At 40.4% G+C, this 20606-nt stretch overlaps 2 protein-coding genes and 1 long non-coding RNA gene across 7 annotated transcripts in view; all 3 read left to right on the top strand.

The window, feature by feature from the left end:
* Positions 1–1213: 1213 nt before the first annotated feature.
* LOC147135585 (ARF GTPase-activating protein GIT2-like) lies at positions 1214–15908 on the top strand. 5 transcript variants are annotated; one of them, XM_086053482.1, is made up of 20 exons: positions 1214–1452; positions 2874–3007; positions 3093–3220; positions 3355–3460; positions 4211–4297; positions 4386–4516; positions 5089–5183; positions 5264–5309; positions 5724–5775; positions 5851–5923; positions 7104–7201; positions 7285–7396; positions 8071–8222; positions 8312–8464; positions 8835–9044; positions 9206–9295; positions 9656–9732; positions 10291–10446; positions 11951–12014; positions 12599–15908. In XM_086053482.1, exons 1-20 carry the CDS (start codon positions 1401–1403, stop codon positions 12797–12799), a joined length of 2217 nt encoding a protein of 738 aa, XP_085909608.1. In that variant the 5' UTR covers positions 1214–1400; the 3' UTR covers positions 12800–15908. The 5 variants fall into 5 exon arrangements, with proteins under 5 accessions (XP_085909608.1, XP_085909609.1, XP_085909607.1 ...); XM_086053483.1 differs by having other exon boundaries at positions 5727–5775; positions 10288–10446; XM_086053481.1 differs by having other exon boundaries at positions 1215–1452; positions 10288–10446.
* Positions 15909–16626: 718 nt separating this feature from the next.
* Positions 16627–19723, top strand: LOC147135586 (glycolipid transfer protein-like). The gene is made up of 5 exons (XM_086053486.1): positions 16627–16883; positions 17763–17821; positions 18033–18166; positions 18284–18434; positions 19265–19723. Exons 1-5 carry the CDS (start codon positions 16781–16783, stop codon positions 19445–19447), a joined length of 630 nt encoding a protein of 209 aa, XP_085909612.1. The 5' UTR covers positions 16627–16780; the 3' UTR covers positions 19448–19723.
* Positions 19724–20339: 616 nt separating this feature from the next.
* LOC147135587 (uncharacterized) overlaps positions 20340–20606 on the top strand; it is a 37291-nt gene continuing 37024 nt past the window's right edge. The window contains exon 1 of the long non-coding RNA XR_015089918.1: positions 20340–20439. This is a non-coding gene — a long non-coding RNA (uncharacterized LOC147135587). The remainder of the gene's footprint in view (positions 20440–20606) is intronic.

The following is a 20606-nucleotide window of genomic DNA, read 5'->3' on the forward strand; positions in this document are numbered from 1 at the left end:
GAAGCGGCGCGGGGAGACCATGCAACTGCAAGGCAGCCAATCGGCTTTCAGTATTGTTTTTGGACTTCTTTGGCCAACCAGAGACAGTTCAATGATGATGTGAAAAGTCTGACTTTAGAATATGGGTATATGTGAATCCAGGTGTGCTAAATCTTGAGTATGCAGGGGTCCACTGTATATATTACATATATATTTAGTTTTTAACATGTTCCAAATACATTTTGAACAAGAAAAACTGTTTGCGACCATTAACATTGTTTGTGAACGTCTGGCAACCTTTTGCAACCTTTAGCGAACCCTGAAGAAAAACAACAACGTTCGCAATGTTTTCAAACACTCGGAAACCGTCGCCGCTCAGTTTGATACGGGCTTTTAGGTGACATAAGAATCTGCGGTGAGTGCCTTGAATGGGAGGAAACCATCGTGTCCTTAAAATCTGAAATACTGGGCAGATTGTTCTAATATTTTCAGCGGTTGAAGTGAGCATGAGTAGCAATGTCAACATATTTATATGTTTTTATTTATATTTAGGTGGCAATTGATTGCAGTTTTTGGATATTAGATGACGTTACGTTTCCTCCATTCCGCGTTACAGACTCCCTGGTACAATGACAATACGGCAAGTGAGAAGGGATGGGACATAGTACATTCAGGTCAGCAACTAATTAGCCATTTGAACCCGTTTGATAAAAGAAACCACGAGAGCCACAAACCCTTTGGACATCTAAAACATTTGATTTCCTTTTCATTTTTATTTCTACTGCAGACACTGCCTTGAGACGTGTGGCCGGTTCTGAGCGGTATGTCGGCGCTTCACAGATTATGGTAGCGCAAAGTAAGTACTGCCTGTAGGGTATTAAGATTAATTGCATTGCTTTTCCCCTTAAGGCTGAGGTCTGGGGATGGGTCTGCCTGGGTGCAGTATAAGTATAAATATAATAAGTCAACTCCTCTCTGCTCAACTGTACGGCACTTATATTAATTTCAATGTGTCTAAGTTGATTTGAGATACAAGCAAATTAAACCCAAGTATCACTGTATATGTAATGCTAATTATTTTATTTAATATAGATTGACAATAAAACTATTTATTGACAATAAAATTATTGGTTTGTCAATCGTATTTTTCCTCGATACGGTTCGAATATTAAGCAGGTTAAGTGGACGTCTAGGACGCGGAGGTTGAACGAGGAAGCGAAGAAGGAGGCACCAGAGAGAATCGGAACAGGTCCCATCCCATCTTTGTTCAACAGTAGGCAGGGCAGATGGGCAGAGAGAGCGAGAGAGTTGTTGCTTTTTGTTCCGACAACCCTAATCGACTGCTGCTCGACTGGCTTACTAACTAGTGTCCGCTCTTCTTCTGTTTTGTTTGTAGCCGAAAATAAGTGACTGTAAGGGGGATGTCAAAGCGAGTGCGAAGCAAAGAGGTCTGCGCCGACTGCAGCGCTCCGGGTATGTCAAACAAGCTAACTGCTTAGCCGCCGTGCTAACCTGCTAGCTCCAAAACAACACTATATAAACCGTGAATTGTTCGCCTGTACTGCATTACTATCGTGATGCTAAAGACCAATTAGCTCATTTACTACCCGCCACATATTCTGCGCGTTATGCTTGTGTTTTAAATGTGTCCTTGGAAGTGTTTTTGCGTGTGTTTGTGCGCGAGGTGTTCCGAACTTGTCTGCTTCTCGCGATATTTTCTTTAGTCGTTATTGATGCTAAACAGCTGCCAATGGTGTACTGTATAGTCTTCAATTGCAGATTAGCTGCGGAGGACCAATAGAAACGTTTGTTGCTTGAAGGCGGCATAATGTTTATTATGAGATTTTAAGAGGGTTGAATAAAGTATCTATCTATCCATCCAGCCATTATCCATCCATAACCATGTAACAAACGGCCCAAACTGTTATCTTAACTCTCATAAATAAAATGTTATTGTATTGTATTGTATTTGTGAATCCGTTTCTATGACAACCGTCATTGTATACAAGGATGAGTTCTGTTTACTTCATTCCGTTCCTTTGCAGGGAACATAACCCAAATTTGTACAATTACGAAAATCTGACGTGTTGTACTCTACTCTATCATGAACCTACACTAATGCAGCAGTAAAATAATGACTGTGAAGGTGTTTGTTTATTCATTACCATCTTCAATGTTTTCTTTGGCATGAAAAAGTGCATGCTTTACAGGGTTTAAGTCTGAAGATAACCTTAACCCAAAAGCGAGCAGCTACTGAATATTTTAGCAGTCGCGTATCCTACTGAAAATTCTATCAAATATTTGGAAGAAATATATATTTTTGCTTGGTTGAAGAGCATTTATGAATGCAGTACACGAAAGACAATAAGATATTTCACTTAGTCATGAGTGATTAATTGGTTTGCCTGTTTAGATAATCAACAGTTTTTATTTCTTCAAACTGTGCATTGAAGAGAAGTGTGTTTTCTTGTCTATAAACATTTCCAGCGAGGCAATTGTTCACACAAAAATAAATAAAACACAAAACATTCTATTTAAACTTGAAAAAAACTTTAGGCATTAACAATAATAAAAAACAAACATTATTTGTGTTGAAAATGGTTTGTTGAACAATTTAACAACATAATACAGTTTTTATGTAACATGGGTTCATGATTCTGTACAAGCTAGATGCATGTTTGTTTTGGTTTATGATTGTGTGTTTTAATTAAGGGCTTTGCCGACATCTTGTGGCATCTATATGCAGTTTACAAACCTCTTCAAGTTGTGGCGTCCATTTTTTGCAAATATTCGCTATTTGCGGCAGAGCTCAGTCCCTATCCCCCATGAATGAGGGGAGTACAGCAGCATCACTGCATACAAACCTCATTTCCCACTTCATGTGTGTTTTACAGAGCCTCGCTGGACCTCCGTCAACCGAGGCGTGTTGATCTGCGATGAATGCTGCAGCATCCATCGAGGTCTGGGCCGACATAGCTCCCAAGTCCGGCATCTGACCCACTCGGTGTGGCCCCCCTCCCAGTTTCAGGTGACCCTGGTGATACCGACTGTACCACTCGTGTATCTGTTGACCAATCTCGCACATTAATGTCGAGTTTAATGACTTGTTTTAGATGGTGCAGACACTTTACGGCAATGGAGCTAATTCCATATGGGAGCACAGCCTTCTCGACCCCTCTTCTTCCTCCTCCTCTTCCTCAGCTGGTGGCAAGCGTAAAGCCAATCCTCAAGACCGTGTTCAGTAAGTATCTGTGTGTGTACTATTATGATTAGGAAGACATTAATTGGGGCACAGTGTTTTAGACAGGAGGCCCCTATTTGAAGAAGTCCTGATCTATTTACAATACTGAATTAAATTAAATCTGTTGTGTTCAGTCCCAACAAAACAGAGTTCATTAAGGCCAAATACCAGATGTTGGCGTTCGTCCATCGCATGCCTTGTCGGGAGGACGATAGTGTGACTGCCAAAGATCTGAGCAAGGTAAAAATTTGATGTCCTATCTTTAATGCCTCTCTTGTTTAAAGAGGAAGTCAAGTGAAAAAATGTTGTTTAGGATAATGTGTTCTATGCGCCCCACTAGTTTAAACACGACATTCTGATTAATATCACCTCTGTGGAATATGAATTAAGCAGCAAAGTCCACCCGGTTTTATCCATCTCTTGGGGTGGCCATTTTTCCAATTGCGGTCTATTGAAAATGACATCACAAGTGCCTAAGGTAACGTGAAATCACGGCTCACCTGTTTTCTTGGTTTGGCCATGTGACGTTTGTCAGGAACCAAGCCACGCTGCAAACGGTGAAAATTTACGAGTTATTGACGGCCTTACGAAAAATTGATTCTAATTTAGAATAGATGCTACAGTACGACGGCAGGGCACTGAAAACAGAGGGCATCATGAAGCATCAAAGTCATGCATCCAACATGGACAAGATCATGAACCCATAGTACATAAATGACTGTATTCGGTAGTTAAATTATTCAGCACAAAAAACTACCTTCAGTGGCTGAGGTTGAGGCTCATCAATGTTATTATGTAGCATACTAGCCTAACTAACACAATAACACAAATTAATACCACGAATGTCATCACGGACATATGGTGTATGTATTACTTGAAATGTACACAGAAAGAGACGGTTTAAAAGAATATGATAGTATAGGCGTTAAATGTGTATTGGGGACCTGCAGTGTAAATCCAAGCCAAACTCACTCATCTCTCTCTGTGCAGCAACTCCATTCCAGCGTTCGAACGGGGAACCTGGAGACCTGCCTGAGACTTTTATCCTTGGGAGCGCAGGCCAACTTCTTCCATCCGGTGAGTACAACTCTCTCTTCGCGTCACTTCCTTTTTCAGGTGATTTCCATGTTGCTAATAATAAGCTTTTGTTTTGACGGGGTCACAGGAGAAAGGAAACACGCCTTTGCACATAGCAGCCAAAGCGGGACAGTTGTTACAAGCTGAGCTGTTGTCTGTGTATGGAGCTGATCCCGGAGCGCTCGACTCCAGTGGGAAGACCCCCATTGACTACGCTAGGTAAAGCCAGGCTAACATCGTGCGTCATTTACAGTCTTAGAGGAAGAAAAAAAAAAAACAGATGTGTGTACCATTGCTATTTTAGTGTATTAACCAGAGCCAGAATGTGGGGGAAAAAAAACGAAAACTGTGGTGGTTCTGGTCCGCCATTAGCATGGTGTGCGACACAATGAACACGAGATGGTGATGTCACATGATGGATGACTAATTCAATGAGTGTAAAAGTGAAGCATAATTCAGCAGGCCAGCATGCTAAGCTGAATCATTTCGCGGCTTGTTCTGCGACTTGCTCCATAAAGGACTTGTATTGAATTTTCCTTAAACTTGATAGTTTTTACAATTACGCCAGGTTTTCCCAAATTCTGTACAGCCTGACAATCCATTGAAAAAAAAAAACAAAGTAAAAAAGGCCATAGAAAATGATCCTTTGAGTTATTTCGATGAAAGCAAATTTTGAAAATACTCATTTAAAATATTTTTCTTGGAAAATTAACTGTTTCTCCATCCCAAACGTATGTCTTTTTTTTTTCTACTTGAGGAGTCCTTTACATGTTCCAAACTCGTTATTGCAGACAAGCTGGGCATCAGGAGCTGGCCGAGCGCCTGGTGGAGATCCAATACGAACTCACTGACCGCTTAACATTTTACCTTTGTGGACGAAGACCAGGTAATAATGAGAAGCATCGATCCGAAAGTGTATCCTGCCTAGTGGCTGAGAATTTGATGCAGATAATGTTGTTGTTGCAGATCACAGATTTGGGCAACACTTCATCATCCCTCAAATGGCAGACAGGTACACCTGCTTACATATAGAGCACTGGAAAAAAAAAAGAGACCAAAATCACTGGTTAAACATATATGTCGAGGCTCCATGGTAACAGTATTTGGAATTTGGGAGTTATGCTGTCAGTAGTTTATAGAATAAAACAGAAATATTGATTTTTCCTCAGAGAAACTGATCATTTTGCAGTGGTCCCTTAAATGTTTTTCCAGAGCTGTATTACATTAAAAACAGAGACATACTTTTTTTTTTGTGGGTGTGGTAGCTTTTCATCAATTAATACAAATACTTTTCCAACACTGCCTTCTTTTGATGGCTACAGGAATAAGTAAGTAACTGACATGTTTTTATAACTGTATGCACACAGGTTTGCTTTAAATTCATTTACTTTTTCTAACTTTTTTTTTTTTTTTTTTTTTTTTTTAGCAGTCTAGATTTGTCAGAATTTGCAAAAGCCGCCAAGAAGAAGCTCCAGTCTGTAAGGCCTCCTGTTTTATTACATATTTTTAAGTCCATATTATTGTTATACATATTGTGTTTTGTTTTGTTCTAGCTAAGCAACCATCAGTTTGAAGAGCTTGCTATGGATGTTTACGACGAAGTGGACAGGCGGGAGACTGACGCGGGTATAATGCGGCAAAAAAAACAAACACTTGTCGGAGTCCGTTGACTTTAACACACCATAAAGGCTGTGCTCTTAATGAGGAAATTATGAAAAACTTGAAAGTGCATTGTCACCGTGATCCTTCACAAGCACAAATGACTTCCTCCTGGTGTGATTGTCACCCTTCCCCAACTACTCGAGTGACACACAACGTGACCTTGAATGCAGCACGACTGCTAATGGATGCACATCTCCATCCATCGCCCCCCCCTCCCACTCCATAGTCTGAATTTGGCTGTCTTCTGCTTAATCCTCATTTGGCCAAATGAAAATTCTATCTGAATTGTTTGTCAGTGGAGCAGAGAGTAGAAATCTCATTTGGTTTGTCACAGTCACCACACACTTTAATTGCACCTGGTTGCAATTTGTTGCCAGATATTAAATGCCTTTTTATTGATGACCTATTACAATTAGCAGTGTAAGATGTATGATACTTAAATGTTTTAATCTTATATCTTAGTTTTACGCGAAAATAAAGTCAAATGAGCCATGAATTCATTTTAAAGGGGAAGTCAACCCAAACATATTTCAAGAATATGTTCCATGCAAGCCCACTAGTTGAAACAAGGCATTCTGATAAATATTGCATTTGTGGAATAAGAGTTAATCCACCCGTTTTTAGCCATCTCTGGGTTTTGTCACTTCTGTCACAGTTGCTCATGGCTCAGGTAACGATCAATCACGGCTCACCTGTTTTCTGAAGATGAGCCGTGATTGGTCATTACCTGAGCCCTGAGCTTTTGTGATGTCATTTTCACCGACGTGACAAAATGGCCGCCCCCTGAGATGGCTTCACTACGGCAAATTCTACAACATTCTATTTAAAAAGTGTGGTGTAAACAAGTCAGTCAGTCATAAATAAGATTACAATAACAATGCAGACAAATCTGCGGCTATGTCACTTGAACTTTTCATGTTTCATGAAACAGTGATACGTAGACATGGACTGCACTGAACTTATGTAGACACGATAGCAATAAATACAAAAATTATACATATCTATAAAAAAGCTTACTGACTGACCAAAGTTAAGCAGATTTAGCAGTAGGCGGGCACTTCAGAGACCCGACTATTTGTATACTCATAATTAAAAAGTACATTTTCCATAGTGTGTCTACTTTAATTTGTATGTTGTTTCCTAGTGTGTTTGGCCACTCAGAACCACAGCACACTGGTAACAGACACCACGGTGGTGCCTTTCCTGCCGGTCAACCCCGAGTATTCCTCCACCAGAAACCAAGCAAGTTTTGCCCCTGTTTTTTTTTTTTCCCCCCCAATTTACATTCATGTGTGTTGTTTTCAATTCGTGAATTCCTTCCTCAGGGCCGTCAGAAGTTGGCAAGGTTTAGCGCCCATGAATTTGCCACCTTGGTAATCGATATTCTGACAGACGCCAAACGTCGGCAGTGGGGGAACGCCTGCGAAAGTCCCAAAGGTGCGAAAATGCATCCGTACCTTCAACCATTTTTATCTTATCCTAATTTGGGTTGAGAGTAACTGGAGATTGCAGTTGACTTTGGACGAGTTGCTTGGTACGTCCTGGAATGGTCGCAGGGCTCATGCAGAAAAGTATATAAATTACATAAATTGTGAGAAAATGGAAAATACAGTGTTACCTTGCTATCTTTCAGGTTATGTTTTGCTGACGGATGACGAATTATGGGAACATTTTTAAAACAGACAGACTAAGCATGGTCGGAAGCCCATGTATTTAATCCGTCTTTAGTCTTTTTTTTGCGGCAAGGCTTCAATGGCCGCGGCGAGGAACAATAGTGAGTTGTTGTTGCTTTGGGGACAGATTTGAGTACAATACAATTTTATTTCTATAGCGCATTTCACAACAGCTACTGCTGTAACAAAGCACTTTACATACAACAACAAAATAGCCATAATGCAACAAGTGAAATCAATAAATTAACACAAAACACTATAAACAATAGACACCGGACTGGGTCAAATGGCCAGTGGGCGGACTCAGCTCATGAAAATATTGAGTTTCACTTTTGCGGCCTTTTTGTGACGTTTTGACCAAAGTAATCATTGGAATCTCATTATTTGTACTTGGACTTTTTTTCGTGTCCCTTACACTTTAAATGTCTCTGTCTACAGAGAGTGTGGAGCTGATCCTGCAAGGAATCAACAGTCGCCACAGCAGCGAGAGCCAAGACAACGACCAGCCAGACTACGACAGCGTGGCCTCAGATGAAGATCCGGTCCAAGAGGCGACCTGCAGGGACAACGGCACTGACGGAAGGACCAAGGTTTGCCTAAGCACCTACTCCAGTTCGTCTTTTTTTTTTTGTTTCCCACCCCCAACGTTGATCAAATGAATTCCTTTGACGTGCACCAGAGCTCCGAGTCATCCGACCTGTCAGACGGCCCCGTCACGGTGCGGGAATTCATGGACGTGAAAAGCGCCCTCACCGCCTCGGAAGCCAAAATCCAGCAGCTTCTCAAAGTCAACTGTCACCTGAGCGAAGAGCTGCGAGCCATGCAGGGCAAGGTTAGTGAAGTCCTTAACCTGGGCGTGACTATTTGATAAGGTAAGTCTTAAGTTAGATTACAACAATAATGTAAACAAATGATTCATGAAACATGATATATAAACGTGGACTCTACTTCATAGGCAATGACCTTTTCTAGAACCTATAGATAAATAAATATACATAGAAATAAAAAAAATGAAGCCGACTGACAGACCGAAATAAAGCATCAACCCCCCCTCCAGCCTCCCCGCCAAATGGCAGTCTTTATGCTATTGTTTGATTCCGATTGAAAGTCAAGCTATCGCTATATCTTAAAATAGCTCAAATTCCTTTTGCTTGAGCTTTGGCTGCCCCTCTGTCCCGCTTCACCCCCTGTGTCCTCCCCAGCTGAGCTCCCTGCAAACGGAGAACACCACGCTGCGGTGGCAGGCCCCCGCCACGCAGCACCAGGTCCAGGGGCCCGTGGGCCGACGCCAGACCCGCGGCGGGCGCGCCATGTCCATGTACGAGACGGGCTCCATCCCCAGACAGTGCCCCCACCGCGACGACGCCGCTCGGCGGGAGGACGGTGTCGTCTTACAGCCCTTCCCGACCAACGTAAGCGCCACGAGGGCATTGCGGCTCCTGCTCGGCTGTTGACGTGACTCAGTATACATGCCTGGCTTGGAGCTGGTGGTGTTTTTTTTTGTTGTTGTTTTTTTTGTGATCATTCATTCATTTCATTGGAGTTGGCTCAACTTGGTGTGACCCTTTTCTAGATGGGGAGGGGTCCTTTGGGAACGGCCGCTTCCTCCCTCCCATCCTTCCCCTCTTCCCTGTCCTGGTCGCGGGATGAAAGATCTCGAAGGGTTAAGTACTTGAGGGCTCCACAAAAAGCACCCCCCCCCGCCCACCATCCTTTTTTACGCTAGTCGCCTCTCACCTGACGTGCGTCTCTTTAAAAGCAGCTTGGCTTATCTTGCTCGCTTTTGACTTTGGCTGAAGCAGAGCTGCTTAAGATCCAGACACAGGGTCTCAATGTCCTTGAAAGAAAGCTGAAATATGCTTCAAGGCCCTCGATTAAAAACAGTCACTATTCATGCCGGCGTTTGTTTGCATCGACTAATCGCATCCCTTCGCTTGTCGTCCTTTTGGCATCCGGCGGTGCATGAGTGTGCGGTTTTGTCTGCGTATTTGGATCGGATGGTAATTGTCTGGCGTCCCCACAGGGCTGCAGTTTGGAGGCGCACAGCGCCATGCTCAACTGTGATACTGCGCCTAGCCTCTCTGAAGCAGAGGGTACAGGGTAAGAAATTCCTTGGGTCAAACTGGCGCTCTAAGTGATCCACTTATATTATGTAGCTCTCAAAAATAACCATCCTTCCAATTTTTATCTCTCCCATCCTCATTAGAGTTGCGGATAACTAGTCCATCCCCTGCTGACTTTTGGCGGGAGTTAGCTGAGTACACCCAGGACTGGTCACCACTATTGCATAGAGACGTACAAACATTTACAGCCACAGCCGCACCTGTGGACAATTTAGAGTCTTCAACGCATATTTTTGAATCATGGGAAGAAAATACACAAATGCAGATTCAAATCTGGATCTCCTGACTGTGAGGCAGACATGCAAACCGCTATTGATAAGAGAAGAAGATGCGTATGGTGACACTGGGGTCTTAATACATGATCGATGAATTGAGCTCTATTGGTGTGTGATGACGTCATACTCCCAAAAATATTTTTCCTGAATTTTTGGGGGAATTCTGAATTGGACAACCAATGTTCGACTGGAGCCGTTTAACCGTACCAGTTAGCTAAGCTCATCTACCCCCCCCCCTCCATTTTGTGCACTTTTAGCAGCCCCCTGGCAGCATCAGAAGCGGCGGAGGGCGAGATGGAGGGTGAGGAAGATGCCGCCGCTCTTCCGTGCACGGAGGACGTCATCTGTAAGACGGAGCAGATCACAAAGAACATTCAAGAGCTTCTTAGGGCCGCCCAGGAGACCAAACATGAAAGGTACGCTATCCCTTAGTTGTGTTTAAAAAAGACGTTTGCACTAAACTAGAAGTGCAATGCTTAATTGACAACTAATCAATTGTCAAATGTAATCATTTACAGACCTTGTTTATTTTGAAATTGTCCAAATCCTTGCAAATTTAGCCTCTCAACATTAACTATTCTTGGGTATCTGTAGTTCTCCATGAACGAAGACTCATACATAAGCTTAGTGGGTTTTTTTCCCCCCAAATAAGACATTTGCAAACATCTGCTTTTACTTTGGAAAACAATCATCAAAAGTTTTGCCAATTATCTGACATGTTCCGGACCAAAGCAGGAACTGAATCATAATTACGTTTGTGCGTTTTATGCACTGCTAATTTGAAATAAATGTCCTGTTTTTGAATAAAGGGACAAATTAAAACTTCTTTTTTTAATAATAATTGATTATCCTGCAAAATAAGCACTGCATTTTATTTTCAAGCAAAAACATCTTATGAGTAATTGAAGTTTGACCTTTGTGGGTTTTTCTTTAACAGAAGTGTACCAACATATTGTCCATGTATGTGTGTATTATATTATATTGCCCCCTGGTGGCCAATGCCAGCACACCAGATGGAGAAACACAATGTCCATTGAATCAAGGCACGCAAACGCCAATTTATTATTATTATTATCTTAGTTATTTCTAGGTCAGCACATTCTTATGTTTGACCTGAGGGCTTGGGACACGGCTGGTTCTCATTTGCACTGTGATTCACCCCTGAGCAGCAAAACTAATGCCACTAAAGAGAAGCAGCTGTATTCTTTGGCACACATGAAGTGTGGTACACACACACTGATTTTTAACATCACAAAGCTATGGACTCTGTATTTGTGGCGGAAATTGTAATAATAGCAAATCAGGATGCGACTAGGAGCTGGCGTTGTTCAAGAAATTTTACACTGTACTGGCTGCCATTTGCCTTCGCTTTCACACTTGTGCGCCACATTTCTCATCCTACTGCGTGTCCGACTAAGCTTTCTTCAAATGCTTATTCAATTGTACATATTCGCAGCCAGTTAGAGTCATTTGTAGTCATCGCTGTGACATCTCCCCTCTGGCCTGGGTGTGAATCGGCTCCTTGTTTGGGTTTTTTCACTACACACGCAGCGCTGTGAACACTTGATTTACCCATCAGGAATACAACAGGAAAATAGATGAGAAATAAATAAAAACATTTAAAAAGAATCTGATTCGTTTACAGATTTGAGTTCCAGGCATAGAAAAACTGAAATATTAAACAATGATATTTAGAAATACAGACATACCAATAAATACGTATGAAAATATATAGACATTTACTAAAAAGCATCTTACACCAGCAGCCGTATCAATATAGAATCGAAAATAAGTCTTTGCTACCGGTAGAATTGCAATGGGGGAATTAATACCAGTACTTGTAAATAATTGTGCATACAGTAAATGACAGGGTTATAACACTGACCATGCATGTGTATTTATTTGTGTGACTCTGGACAGTTTCCTACCATGTTCAGAGAAGATTTGTGTGGCTGTGAAGGAGATGGCCGCTCTGTTTCCCAAGGTAACACAACACTTTACTAAACAAAACCACACAATGTGCAGACATGCAGAGTCTTGCTTACTGAATTAATATTGCTACTTGGATGGTTTACATTCACATGACAAACATTGTTGCAAACTTATTTTCAGAGAATTTAGTCTGACCTATTTTTTTTTATTTTTTTTTATTATTAGAAGTTGCTAAATGACTTTGCCATTGCGTGATGCCATGACATATCGTTACCTCAATTACACAGTGGCATTGACCCCAACTTTCCTTCCAATCTCAGCAAAAACAAAAAAAAATATTTGAAAGTTGTTGTTTATTCATGATCACGTTCTTATTTGTAAATATAAGCACAAATTATAGAGAGCATTCAGAGCTGCAACAAGGATGAAAGAGCCTATCAAATTTTAAATGGAGAAAAATATGTTGCTACGTTTGCTTTGTGGAAAATGTCGCTCAGTTATTCTGAAAAGTTGCTAATCGTAGCAACAAAAGTGCTAAGTTGGCATCAGAGTCGACGAGTTTACGTACGGGCATTGCCGTAGCAACCGCCTCGTCTGTAACTCTTTCTCATCTCATCTCTCTGTCTTCCCTGGCAGAGGCCATCCTCGGAGATGGTTCGCGGCTCCCTGTCGCTGCTCACCTCCAGCGCCGGCCGGCTGCACGGCGAGTGCCGTGGGCCGTGCCCCCCCGCCGCCGACATCCAGCTGGTCACACAGCAGGTCATCCAATGCGCCTACGACATCGCCAAAGCCGCCAAGCAGCTCGTCACCGTGACCACCAAAGAGAACAACAACTAGCCAGAATCCCCACAACCCAAGCCATCCCCACACGATCATATCACATCTTAGACAATTAGATTTCTTTATCTTGAAAAATTGAACAGTATTTATTATTACATTAATAGTGAACCACAGTGATGTGTCAAGGCCAGGGGTTCACAAACTTTTGGGTCCAGGGGAGAAAAATGCCAATTTAAGTGAACTACCATGTGCGCCTTTGGAATTGAAAAGTTGCTTATTTTTTAGAGAGACAAAAAGTCATAATGTTAGAAAGAATAGAAATTCATTTTTAAGAAAAAAAAAAATCTTTAATATTCTTCTGAGAATTAAGTCCCATTTTTATAAAAGAAAGTTGTAATATTATACAGAATGTAAAAGTCAAAGTGACAGGGGAAGATCGTCATATTTTATCAAGTCAATTTCAAAAATACCACTGTTGATATCGCCTTGTATTCTAGAACCCTTATCCCACCCAAAAATAGGACTATATTCTTGAAGAAATGTGCATTAAATTAGGATACGAAAAAAAAAAAAAACTAATATGCCTTTTGTTCTAAGAAAAAGATTTAATTCCTGCAGGGATGTCAGATTTATGTGGTACGTCACGATCACATCAGAGTTTTTAATTGGATCAAAGCTAAGGTCGGCAGGAGTAATTGGTTTAACATATGTGCCTAGGTATGGACGGTTTAAAAATGATACGACTTAATAGTTTATTACAAAATATTTTACGGACCCCAGTTTGAAAACCCCTGGTTTTAGATGCAGCATGTTACCTCACAACTGCAACAGCTAGCGATTAGCCTTCCACTGATAGCAATGGTGTTATTACATGGATTTGTGGCCAACCCCGGTTTCATCCCTTGTGCTCCAAGCAGATAGGGTATATCGCCATGGCAACTACGATAAACCCTCGCTATTGGTGGGGAATAAAGGCCGAGCTCCGCTCCGAATAGCAAAGAAATGCGAGAAGCTAACCACCTCTAAAAATATTTGTAATATTAGTAGATTCAACTATGAATATGTCACAAAATATGATCCCAAAACACTTTCATGACGATAAAGATGAATTGCGCGTATAGAACGAAACCACCATTTCTTAGCCTGATTTTTTTTTTGCAATAGCCTATAAGCAGAACAAAAACATACAGTGAAGACTCTCTCTCTGTAACTTCTGCAAAAAAATGCAGGCTAAATTAAGCTCCTTCCTGACATACAAAGATCTTAAAACAAACCAGATGCATCACTTCAACATGCTGCCCTGACACCAATTACTACTTTCCTATTTGGCTTTGGCGTTACCTTATAGCTTCTTAAAGCATGACAGAACGAGCTGGGAATAGGTGAAATTTTCAGCAAATATCCCAGGGTAGGTTCCACTGGGAAGAAAAGGTGAATATGTGAACTTGTGAATAGCGAACCACAAATAGTCAGGGTTCACTGCATCTGACATCAGTGTTTTTGGTTACAGCCATACTTCTGAACGTGTTTGTGTGTATGTGTGTATACACAAGGGTGTGTGTGTGTGTGCGTGCGTGTGTGTAGATGTCCTCAGTGGCTCATGCGAAATCCATTTCAACAACGTTATGCAAATGGTGCGAAACCTCCAACGTGGAACACAGTGCAACTGTTGCCACCATAAGACCTTTTGTTAGCCGTACAGTCAATGTTCCAATTCACATTTTACTATGATGTCAGCATAAGAAATTGTATAAAACAACAAAATTCTTTATTTAGCCATGGGATATATTTTATGTACCACCAATAGTTTTCGGACCAATTAAGCGAAATTAGATAATTGTAGCTGTAATTGACAGTGATATTGTTTTACTGTACTTAGCAGCTGGTTAAAAGAAACAGAAAAAATTTTTGGGTTGGATTGCACCACTTTGGTTTGACTTTGGAGGTTCCGCTGTGTATAAAAATGTATGTATCAGATTTCATCCAAATGCTTTTGTTGTATTTATGAATGTGTCATACCTCTTGAGAAAAATACCAGTTCTTATTTTCATGATTTTTTAATTTTTTTCTTCATGTATTAGGTCAGCGTTTTGTAGGCATAAGCACCAGATGTCATCTTAAAGGAGGCATATGTATTTTTTTTATCCATAATTTAAAACAGTTCCCATTAGGGCTGCAACCAACGATTTTTTAAAATAACCAATTAATCCATTGATTATTTCAGAAAATACACAAAATGGGTGGGCATGGACCTGTTTGGTCCATAGTGTGCCAGAAAATGGGCAAAAATGTTGATCGTGTTTTTCCAAAGTCAAAATAGATTCAACACAAAGCTAATTAGTCTGCTTTCATGGAGGACTACAGAAATCTGAATATTTTCTGTTTTAAAAGGATGAAATTCTGAGGATTTTGACCATTTTAAGTTGAAGCCTCTCGGAAAAAAGCAAAAAGACTGTGACATCACGATTCTGCAAAATTCAAATCAGCTCGCTCACAGACACATTTTCTGAAATAGGCAGATAAAACATTTGTTAAATTTTCACACTTGATGGGTGGACAAAACACTCCCAAGGACACAACTGTTTGTAAACAGTACGAACAATTACAAAGTCAATTTTCCATAATATGTCCTCTTTAAGGTCTCTCTCAAGCGTTTTCAACGCAAGGCCCAAACTGTTTGGATCCCTAGTTTCAAGTTTGGGAAACTTGGATTCAGGTAAATGCGCCCTTCAATCAACTCTGTTCTAATGTGTCACTTTCAGTCCCGAATGCCTCGGGTGGAAAAAGTAACAGAATACCTCGGCCACACGGAGCCAAATGAAGTCGGTCCAAGTTACATTTGTGGTTTAAAATGTCGCAGGGAAGAGTCAAAGGACATGCCATTCAATGTCATCTTGTTTTGTTTACGCACTGTAATGCAAAGAAAACATCAGCATATTAACATGTAAAACACAATTCTGTCCATCGATGAACATATAACGTGTTTGCCTTTATTTTAACAGATGCCATCAACTTTCCAACTTGATGTATTTGTTCTTTTTAACGTGTGCCACAATTTAGCATATTTATTCTGAGGTGGGAGAAAAGTCACTCTTGGTACTTAGAATTTTTTCCCTCCATAACACAGAGTATACCCAACAACGAAGAAATAAAAATATATTTGATATGTTGGATTCAGCTATTGTGCAGGAACGGAATCAGGAAGCAATTACCATGGAAGAAGCTTGAAATTTTGACATTTTATATTCTTAGGCCCTGTTGTGAATTTTGGCTGTATGCAAAAAGTACTGTAACAGATGGACATGTACACTGAAACGTTTTGAGATGATCAAATGAGCTTCACCTTTAAAGGTTGTGGTTTATTTTAGGTTCATCCTGAATTTCATCTCAAAGGCTGATACTGCACCCATAACATTTTGTGAGTACTGTATATTATTGTTTTTGTTTTTTTTCACATCCAGGGCTCTTATTGCTTAAATAGGCTAAATATATGGAGAAAAAAATATATAAAATACAATATACATGAGTGCTGCACATATAAAGCAAAGACGTATATTTTTAAAGTAAATGTCTTTCAACAGATATATACAATTGCATTACAACAGGTAGATGAGGAAACTCGAGCCACCTGCAACAATTCGGTATAATTTCAAGCATGTTCATTGTGGAGCAAAATTACATTGACACCCGTTGCTACAGTAATTTGGTCGTGAATTTTGACGATGCAAGTGGTCCCTAATGTCTAATGCTGTGGCCAAAGCGTATCGTCATCATCGCGCGACTCGACGAGAGCAACTTTCAAAAGTTACACCATCGAAACTTGCTGTAAATAATTTTAGGAGAAGAGAAACGTCTTTAGGTGCTTTAAAGGCATTTTCGGAGGAATGGCAGGGAAGGAGGGACACCTGAGCAGAAAGGCGGGATGACAAGCGCCTCCTATCCTATGAGGAAAGAGACTTCCGGGTTGGGTTCGTCCGTCCAGCAGCTCAAAGGAGGCGGCAGTAGTTCTTAGTAAAAAGAAGGACGAGGACGAACAACATGTCTCTACTCCTGGACAACCGATTCTTAGAGCTACCCCCGGACAACTCCGTCAACACCAAACTCTTCCTGGAGACCGTCTCGCACCTTCCGTCCTTCTTCGGTGAGTAACCACAATAAGTCCACTTTGCATCGATTTACTCAGAAATGGTTATCATATATGACGTCATTGGTGATCCGGTCACGTGATACAAATGTGCTTTGTTTTTTTGTGTTGACACCTGACCGCACACTGCGGACTCCGATTCGGCGTCAGCCAGGCAGCGACATGTCTTTACCTGGCACTTAAACGCAACACATGCAGTACACTGTGAGGGGCCATCAGCCTCATAATTCAAGATTAGTTCTCTCGTACACACTACTGAAACGATTTTACATTCTCCCCCTCCTTCACATTCACACCTGAAACGCATGCACACACGCACTACAGAAACACCCATACATACAACAGAAACACGCTCATGTAAGACAAGGCAGCTTTATTTAATTCATTTATACACAATATGCTTCACATAAAAGTGCGATACGTATTTAAAAGCATTTACAAACGAACTAAACACATTTAAATACAGAGTTAAGAAATGAAAAGTAGCTTACTAAAGTTACTGAAAGAACATAGTGATAGATATATATATATATAGTGATGTATATTAAAAGTGCTTTAAAAGACCTCATTCAAAGGTATGGGAATTAATCATGAGGATTTTGTTTTATTTTTTTAGCTGCAACTGAAATGCTCTCTCAGTGCTCTTTTTTGTGACACTACAAAGAACTTCTAGATGCCATGGTGCATTTTTTCCCCCCCAAATAAAACCATCTCTTAACAATCCATCAAGTTTGGTAAATGGTATGGATCCACTTTTGTTGATATATTTAATGGCACGTGCAGGTCAAAGGTGCTGTTTTAAAATCATTAATATTGTTAAATTTTCCACATAATCATCACAATTCACATCGCTAAATGTCACTTTTGTCCCCTCAGACTGTTTGGGCTCCAAAGTGTTTTCGCTCATCAAGTCAGACATTAATGGCAACATCACGGTGAGAAAGATTGTGTATTTGTGCGAGTGCGAGCAGTGTGTTGTGTGTGTTTGCAACACTTGGTAGGAGTGTGCAAGTGTGTGTGAAAGCTAGTGATTGACCGTGTGAGATGTGTGGGGGTGTATGTCTATGTGGGATTGAGGTTGTGTGTTTAAAGGTATTTGTGCTGTTGTATTATTAAGGTGTTATGCGTGTGTGTGTGTGCCCACAGAAAATTAAAGAAGTGTACTTGAAGGACCCGCAGCGGTACGTCACGCTGCAGCAGATCCTGGAGGCCGAGCGGGAAGATCTGGGGGCCGAGTGGCCAAGAGCGGGAGCCACCCTGGCTCTTATGTGGCTCAAGAGGTGAGGCGGAGGACACTACATTAGGTACACCAAATAACTTTTATGGGACGGGGTCCGCAATATGTCTTAAAAAAAAAAATTTACCTGGCTCATTATGCGTCTGTTTCTGTCCTACAGAGGTCTCCGTTTCATCCAAATCTTGCTGCAGAGTTTGGCGGACGGCGAGCGAGACCTGAACCAGCCCAACCTCATACGCGTCAACGTCACCAAAGCCTACGAGCAGGCGCTCAAGCGATACCACGGCTGGTTCGTGCAGAAGATTTTCAACGTGAGTACCTGGAGAAAAGCAGCACAAGCTCGGGGAGAACAGAACATGCTAACAAGGTGCTGCCTGTCCTAAAATTATTTGGAAAAAAAATCTTTATTGCATTTATTTTTTAAGTAAATTAGGTCAGAGCGGGATATTGGGGCACCGGCTGGGAATTGAACTCAAGCCATCTGCATGAAAGACATCATCATGTACCACTACATCAGGGTACACAGGCTCCCTCTAGTGGTATTTGGAATATATATTTTTTTAATCCAGTAGAAAATATTAAAGTACAGTATCGTGTAGTAGAACATTATAGTATAGTAGTATTTAACTTTTAAGTATAAAGCATTTTCATTTAATCATTTAGAACTGTTTTGTTTCCATTTTTTGTCCAAATACAATATGTAATACATTTTCATTAATTTATTTTTCCTTTTTCAAATGTCACTATATTTAAGACGCACGTGTTAATGTTGGAACTGTGCATAATTTTACATTGACTTACAAAAAAAATCTATAAAATATACTTTTAACTGCTTAGTTGCCTTACAATAATAATGCAATACAAGTATGTGAAAATAAACCATTTTATGCATGCATTTTATTTTTAAAATGTTTGCTTCATAAACAATATTCAATCATACATTTAAAATGAATTCATATTTTGTTAAAATAAACCAGATATATTTCAAAGACACATATTGACATCTCCACCCCACCCCTCCCAGTCATCTGAGAGTGACCCGACTGTGTTTTAAAAATCAAGTGTGGCCCTTTAGCACAAAAGTTTGCCCAACCCTGATCTACATTGTATGAACCACTTGTTTGTTTTTCCTGTCTTGCAGACGGCTCTGTACGCGGCTCCCTACAGGTCCAACTTCCTCAAGGCGCTGTCGAAAGGAGAGGATGTGGAAGAGGAAGAATGTCTGGAAAACTTGCGTCACTTCCTGGTCAACTTCGCTGCCACTGTTGACGCAATCTACGAGATGTACGTGAGACTCAATGCAGAGCTAGACTATACAGTTTGATGTCGTAGGACGGCGTGCCGTCAATTATGTACCTTCCATATGTAATTTTAATTTATTAATTTCACTTTTTTTTGGCCTAATGACAGAATCTGTGAAGCCTTTCATCTGAGTGTCACATTTTAGTGTCTTTTTAATGCAGCCCTCATGCTGCAGTTTAACATTCATGAGATTTCATGAGTACTGGTGCCTTAATGTGACTGGACCAATGGGCAAGGTTGTCAAGATGTATATACTGTATAAGAAAATGATGACTAAATAAAAAATAATCATAAAAGGTTTTTGTCTACATGTGCTGTGTTTGAAGGGTGTGCTTGTTTTATGATTGTTTTATGCCTTGTAAATGTAATTTGTTAATTAGAGCTACCTAATTCTCTCGCTGATAAATGTTCTTTTTGAATAAGACTTTTGTTTTTGTTTTTTTATTTAATAAATTTGAAGAACAAGTATACACAAAACGTGTATGCAACAATGAGTATACAATATACAATTCATGCCATGGGGTATAAACACGTTATATACATTCAAAAACTTTATATTTAGTGCTACCAGTAATTGTTTTTATTGCCTTTTTGTTCAGTGATTAATTTGATATAAGACTGAGTATCAATATCAAAGTGTTTAAAATGTGGTTTCTTTTATTTCTTTTCTTTCTTTTGACTAAAAAAAACAAAACATCTTCCCATTTCAAAGTAAAGAACGAGTAACACATTTACAATAAAGAATACATCTATTTCTTTTCTTTCTTTTGACTAAAAAAACAAAACATCTTCCCATTTCAAAGTAAAGTCCGTGTAGAGTTGACAAATAATAAATCTACTGAAGTCCTTTCAAAAGGTTGAGGAGTGTGAACAGATTTAGAACTTTTTTGTATATAAAAAAAATCCAAGCGGTTTTAAATGCGTCACAGCAAACCAGGTGACATCGCTCTCTTATTAGTCAGCAACGTGTTGGCGCGAGAACCTAAACCGGAAAAGCGCTTGGAGTACAGAAGCGTGAGTAAAATAACACTAACGCACACATGCAGCAAAACCGCAGATATATTTGTTGGTAATTATCGGTGGCATTTAGATGTACTGTGGTACGTTAGAAAATAGCCGAATGCAGTTGAAGTCCTTTATACGGTAAATGGAAGAGTTCACCTGTTTTTTTGTGGTGCCTG

The sequence above is a fragment of the Filicampus tigris genome, chromosome 15 (assembly GCF_054856515.1).
Source record: "Filicampus tigris isolate MCC_2025a chromosome 15, RoL_Ftig_1.0, whole genome shotgun sequence".
NCBI classification, from domain to species: Eukaryota; Metazoa; Chordata; class Actinopteri; order Syngnathiformes; family Syngnathidae; genus Filicampus; species Filicampus tigris.